This window comes from Ascaphus truei, chromosome 17 (assembly GCF_040206685.1).
Source record: "Ascaphus truei isolate aAscTru1 chromosome 17, aAscTru1.hap1, whole genome shotgun sequence".
Taxonomy (NCBI): domain Eukaryota; kingdom Metazoa; phylum Chordata; class Amphibia; order Anura; family Ascaphidae; genus Ascaphus; species Ascaphus truei.
This window is the reverse complement of record NC_134499.1, coordinates 34,480,098-34,487,132: the sequence shown is the minus strand read 5'-3', so window position 1 is coordinate 34,487,132 and position 7,035 is coordinate 34,480,098. Positions and strand designations below refer to the sequence as shown.

Sequence of the window (7,035 nt, the reverse complement as noted above, 5' to 3'; positions counted from 1 at the left end):
AACTGGAGTGTCCTCCAAGGCTGACCTACGTTATTTTTAGCTGCAGTATCCTCGGTTTCAGGGGTACCTACCAATTTAGTTACCAGTGATTCCTCAGGGCATTAACGGGCTGTTCTATTGTAGCCACAAACAATTATGCTGTAGGCCGTGAGGGACCGCCAGGTGTGGCGTTCATTTTTATTTCCCTGAAGGAATCAAAAACACCAGTAACCAAATTGGTAATATCTCTGGAACTGGGGGGGGGGGGGGGGGAGGGTCCAGAAGCTCAAAACTATGGGGTTCAGCCCTAGAGGACCCTACAATTCCAATGCTCAAAAAAAATGAAGAAAAAAACTATCAGGTAGGAGTGTTGCTTTAATAAAACCATGCACATCAAGGGTGCCCATTAAATTAATGTTTTACTCATCTATACTTTTATACTGCATACATTTAGCAAACATCACGGCCTTCATGACGTTCAGGGTACATCATGGAGCACTCAATGCAACCATTTCAGGCGATGTCATCTTTAAGGAATTCCTGTGTTCTTTTGCTCATGGGAAATAAAAGTATCTTTACAGGATCTCTGTCCTTTCGGAGGCCTGGCTTCCAGAACTGGATACAAAACTCTAGGGGAAATCTCACCAATGATTTACACAGTGCCGACCACCCCACCTCCTTCTTCTTCTTCTTCCTGTTGGTAATAGCTCTCCAAATACTACACTGCCCAACACTTCACCCTCCTGTTTTATAACATTGCATATGTCTTGCTTGATACTTGTAAGAAAATTACCTTCCATACCACGAATGTGTCTGCAACATCACTCAAGGTCCATCAAATTTAATCTAATATATTGATCTATTGGAATGGAACAAAGAAAAACCTGCCTGCAGAGTCAAACTGCGTTCCTAATTCTACATAAACCGGTTAGAAGAACTTAGAAGTCTGTTTATCCTTCATTATGTAAAGAAGTTATTAATGTATCAATGTAGGGAAACTTCCAGTAAAATATAGCTTTGGTAAAATACATAGATGATATTTCTTTAAGGATGCTATCAAATTTTATTTTAGATTTGTATAATAAATGTGCTGTCATTAGTATCTCTACGCTTAGTTCATTTGATAAAAATAGGTTCAATATAATGTATACTGTATGTATAGTGTAACTTTAATTTAAGGCCTACCTATACATTCATAATTAGGATTAAACTTCTATTCACATTTATTTAAATCTTTCTTTAAATCTTTTGGAAAGATTTCTAAATAATTAAGTAATTTCCACGATTGTGTGTACAAGTTTAGTTGACAAAAAAAATCTTAATTTAATTTAGAGGATGGGAGAAGAACTGCAGTATCAGAAACAAAAGAAAAAGTATACACCTATCATGCTAGATTTTATTCATTCATAAAAATGAACATTTCTCCAAATTCCCCCCAAAATAAACACCCTCCAACATCTAATAAAAAGTCCACAAGAGTTAACAATATGTCCGGAAGTCATCAAAGTCAATGGCAGATATCGCCGACTCAGGCGCGATAGCGGCAATCGCGCTTTGACTCCTGGCTTATTTATCTTAATAAATATCTTGATCTTGAAAATCTTATTTTTTATTCCATTGTTTTTAGCTCTTGTTATTCAACCATCAACTATGTCTCCCTTTAATTTGTGCAACTAATTCAAGTTGACAACAGGCCTTTAAATGAATGAAATGTATTACCTTGGCGTCGGGCGTCGCCGTGGCAACGCAGCGTCAAATGATGCCACGGGGTCACTTGTCAAAAATAAGGTGAGCAGTGGAGGAGCGTAGGCAGCGGGGCGCAGCACCAAACGTTTGCGCATCCCTGCTGTAAAGTATGATTGCGCAGACTATGTGCTATCGCATGAAAAGTCTCATTAAAGTCAATGGAACTTTTCATGCAACAGCACGTCATCTGTGTTATCAGAATACCTTACAGATTAAGCCCCTAAGAGTGGTGTAAAAAGCAGCACATTTATCCAAGGGAAAAAAAGACAACCCGCTACATGTCGTCTCCTAGTGACCTTGGGCAAGTCACTTTATCTCCCTATGCCTCGGGCACTGAAAGCATAGATTGTAAGCTCACCTGGGCAGGGACTGTGTTTGTAACAAACCTATGTGCTGTGTACTATACTGTAATTGTGACGCGCTATGAGTCCCATTGGGAGAAAAGAGCTATAGGAAATAGGTATTATTATTGTTATTATTTATTAATAAGACTTTGTTAATTGAACAAAATAAGGGATAAGCATTAGGGGAAACTATCCACCGACTTGAATGTCAGTTTTTCGGGAATCTCGCTGTGATCAGCACTATTAAAGTTTAGTAAATACTGTTATAGAGCTGTTAATAATGAGTCATATAACAGGGCAAAATATCATCGGAATTGAACATTTGGTCATGGCCGCCTCGCCACGACCAAATCTCTGCCGCTTTGCCGCTGGACACTCAGCCGCCGGCCGCTTCGCCAATAAGGTAAGTTCATTTAAGGGTTCATTTTGCAGTTAGAGTAAGGGTTTTAGGGTAAGGAGTTTTAGGATAAGCGGTTAAGGTTTTTAGGGTAGGGGAGGGGTCTCAAACTCAGTCCTCAAGAACCACCAACAGGCCAGCTTTTATGGATAACCCTGCAACAGCAAAAGTGGCTCAACCAGTGGCTCAGTCAAAGACAGAGCCACCGATTGAGCCACCTGTGCTGAAGCAGGGATATCCATAAAAGCTGGCCTGTTGATGCTTCGAGGACTGAGTTTGAGACCCTAGGGTAGGAGATAGCATTAGTATTAGGGGTTAACATTAAGGTTTTCTACGGTGTGATGTAAGGTTAGGGACTTACCTCGGTGCCGAAGCGGGCGGCGGCGAGATGGGTAGCGGCTAAACATCGGCGGAGATGTGGTTGTGGCAAAACAGCCGTGACCCAATGTCCTTGCCCGAAATGTAATACCCCAATCCACTCACAAAGCATCATTTACACATGGTATTATTGTATCAAGGAATAGCTTGGTTGCTCTGTGTATTAAGTAACACCACATTCTGTAGCCTCTTACAGTATGAAATGAGCCTCAGCTTCATTCAAATCCGGTGAAAATATACCTAACATTCTAGAGCCAACAGCGCTTGTTACCGTTAGATTCCATAATATTCAATATTATTAAACATTAGTGTTTTATTCTTTTATTTTATATATCTTCTGTATACAGCAACGTCCTAATTACAGGTGATACGCCAGTATTATTACGCATTGATATTTAATATTTGAGAATCTGATTCTAACTGTGGCGACTCTTTTCGAACCCGTTAAAGTGCGTTCAACGCGGACCCGTGGACATTCTGTGTGCTCAGCGCTATATTACCCTGCTAGCTGCCAACGACTCCACTGCCCTTATTCTGTAAGGTGTGATAAGCATAGATGACGTGCTGCCAACGGGGCTTTTCATGCTATAGCACGTCACCTGTGCTTATCACTCCTTACAGAATAAGGGCCTATAATGCATGGCAGAACCCCTATGGACCTGCTGTGCTGATCACTACCATACAGGATATCCAAATAACATTTTCGGGGGAAGGAAAGAGGTGTGACAAACAAGGACATCAAAAGTGAGGAAGATCTCCAAAACGGTTTTAGTCTCACTCCTACAGCGCATCTTACAAATAAGTTCCTATGCACACTTGCAGTCCCAGCTGTCACCTCCCCCTCTCTCAGCTGTAACTCATTACTCTGAAATAGAATTTTGTCAAGTCCAAACAAAAAAACTAATTAGCGAGACCATCCTGAGATGCCTATAGCACAGAATTACATGGGAGGAACTTATATCATTTCCTTACGCTTATATTTTTATTCACACAAAATACGTGTCTGCGTGTGGAGCGTTTATATATGAGCATGTACTGAATGTAAATATATATCTTATATCACATTAAAGTCTTATTATAATTTGATATATATCTGTACACTTTTTACTTTCAACATAAAATACTATTAACTATTAAAATATTAATTTGGGATGTTGTGAATAGTATGATCTGAAATAAAAGAATTGAAGACTAGTTGCTATTATTATTATTATTATGATTATTATAGAACTTCTTCTCACCATTATTAAATAACTGGTAATTATCTGGCTTGGAGTATAATAATGTGACCTATATATACTACTATAGCCTTATAAAAAATAAGGAATATATATGACATCATACTGGACTATCACATATCAAATAAACTACATCTGCCTCGGCCAAAAGATATAGGCAAAAATCAAATTATATTATACGTTTAAAAATAATCCTTGTGCAAAGAAAACAAACTAACCAAATAAAAATGCAAACATGTCAACAAAAGGATAATGCATTAGCTCCTAGATTCTTTAGAAATGGCCTTTTCAGTGGGGTTAAAAACTGCTTTGGAAAAGAGGCATACTAATTCCCAACAGTGAAGATTTCTTGGTGTGTGTTTTCACAGCTAGGGGTGATTTGTGCTGTTAAGAGCAGGTTGTAAGAAAATGTTTAATCATTTTGATCCCCATGTAACGATACATCTCATTATGTTACAAACATAGAGGACAGAAAACACAAGATTTCCTTGTGACGGTACTGTAAGTACACATCTACAGAAAACACACACATTTTAAAAGGGCATCAACAGAAAATATGAAAAAGGGAGAATGGAGATTAGTTTATATATTATTATTTTTTTACTGTATGCCTGATACACGTTTTATTGTGTTATGCAGAATAATTTGTTGTGATTAAAATGGCTCTGAGATTTTGGGTCAAAATCAGATCTGTTTCTTCTGTGTAATGCCGGAATTGCACCGGCGTTTGTTTTGTTGAGACAGCACAAATTAACTCCTTAAAGTATTATTGTAACTCCATTACAGCTTACAGGAGCACACAACTTAAGGAGCTATGAAAACCAAAGAAAACAAAAAGAAAATATTACACTCCTACTACTTTATAATGCATATACAGTTGTTCACCTGCATCCTTTTGATTCTCTATATGAAAGAGAAAGAGAGCAACAAGGAGAGAAAAGAGAGAAACAAGAACAGATATGCACGATTAATGAGCAAGTGGACCATCATGTTACCCCATTTCTGTGTGGCATATGACATTTGAAGGCATTTGCCCAATTACTTTACCACCACCCCAAATTATTGACATCAAACTCCATCATTGTGGGAGGGATAGAAGACCAGACAAATAGAAAACCAGTATCATTGATACAAAGCTATAAACCATGTAATAGTTCTCCAAAAAAAATGGTAAGTCTTCATTTCTATTCACAGCCTGCTATAAAAAAGCAATGTAAAAATATAGCACAATAAGTAGAAATGAACCCATGTTTGCAAGAGAACATGTTAAGACCATTTACAGGAGGAGAAACACACATTTGCCTTTGTTTAGGTTTTCCTTTATGAAACTTATTCCTTCGGGATCTTGTCTTCAAAAAAATAAAGAGATGGATGCACCCGGATCCTTTATCTCATCTCTAGCATATTAGCCCCGCTGTAGATACTGCCTTTAATTTTTGTGTACCAGTGACAAGCACTTAACAAATTGGGGTTACACAGAAGCAAAGTAAAAATGCATTCAGGTCACAGACATAAATAATAACTGAAAAACTTACAGACAGTTGCTGGTTTATCACAAACAAATGGTTTCGTTGTTTAACCTGTTTTAGGCTGATAAAAAGTGACTGGACTTCTCACACTGGGTTTCACAGACAGAAGCAACAGACAAGCCAATGCTAAAAGACTTGAAGCAAGGAAAGTGAGTTGGTTTGGATCTGGAGTTTCTTGAAATAATGGAAACAGAGTGGAGACAGCATGGAGAGGAGGTGGTAGGTACTCACGAATGGTTAAATCCATCACTTGGGAGGCCAAGCAGAAGACAGGATGTTCATACATTTCTCTCTTTTTCCCTATAAAAGAGGATTTGGGCATGCAAGAGGCTTAGGTCAGAGAGGTAAAGAGGTCATAGGTTAGAGGAAAATGTTACATTAGGTTAAAAGGAGAAAAGGTTGTAGAGTATTTGGGATACACAGGATAAGAGAAAAAGGAGTTTTCAAATTTGAGATTTGATTTGCTGGATTAACCATTCAGCATGCCCATGTGTCACAATAGATTGTGACCGTGATGTTGGAAGTCTTGTTAGTTTTTTTTCAAGACTCTAATGATCCAAACATGAATAAAGGGAAACAAAAAACCAACTGAATTTGGCTTAAGATACTAAGCATTCAAGCTTTAAGTATCCAAAGTATTTAAAGGTATTTCCCCATAAGCATAGTCTCAAGTTATATTACTACTAGCAGAATTTAAACCGAAAACTTAATGAGCATTTATGAGATAATTTGAGAGAAAAATTTTTCAATTGTTTGTGATAATTGAAAAGCAAATGCATTGTGCTGTGCGGTAGTAATAGGTTTAGTTACTAAAAACTCACAGTAAACTATGCCTATAAGAGAAAACCTGGTTCATGCAGCTGGTGGATGTTGGGTTGTTATTCTTAACAATCCCAGCATGCTCTGGAATTGGCATCACAACCACTTTTAGGAAGGCAATATAAAAATGGCTGTGCCAATAACGAATAAGGAGGGAGAAAAGCAGAAGAGAGCAGGTAGTGAGGGATGAGGTACTTCTCTGAAAAGAGAGCTGGGAAAAAAAACCGTTTGTTGCTTCAAAGTATTCCCAGACCTAAAAGTCACAGTGCAAAAAAAAAAAAGGCCAGGTAATTCACACAACTGAGAAGAATTGTGGCACAAAAGGAAAGTACACACTATAGTCTTCTACTTTGGAAATGAATGCATTTTTACTTACAGATTTTAAAGATTGTTTTGCATTGATTTATCTGAAAGAAGAGAGCAGATCTTACCAATGGGTTAGCACTCACTATACAGAACAGCTTAGAGAAGCCAGCATTTTTGAAGAAACCTCAAATGGAGAAAAGCTGTTATTGGGCTCAATTTAACACCGCCCATGTTCATTCACTGATTTATTTTAATACATCCCACAAGTTCAATTATCCAAAGATGGAGAACCTTTGATT

At 37.9% G+C, this 7,035-nt stretch overlaps 1 protein-coding gene across 36 annotated transcripts in view; it reads right to left on the bottom strand.

Annotated features, from left to right (window-relative positions):
• Positions 1 to 7,035, bottom strand: part of CADPS (calcium dependent secretion activator) — a 312,099-nt gene that overhangs the window by 92,460 nt on the left and 212,604 nt on the right. For 19 of the 36 annotated variants that reach the window (XM_075574751.1, XM_075574755.1, XM_075574740.1 and 16 more), the window contains 2 exons: positions 5,843 to 5,911; positions 4,968 to 4,985 (listed from right to left, as the gene is read on the bottom strand). The exons of 8 other annotated variants lie outside the window; for them this stretch is intronic. In XM_075574751.1, coding sequence (XP_075430866.1) covers positions 4,968 to 4,985; positions 5,843 to 5,911 — 87 coding nt within the window. The remainder of the gene's footprint in view (positions 1 to 4,967; positions 4,986 to 5,842; positions 5,912 to 7,035) is intronic. 9 more of the 36 variants (XM_075574743.1, XM_075574768.1, XM_075574753.1 and 6 more) reach the window with 2 other exon arrangements.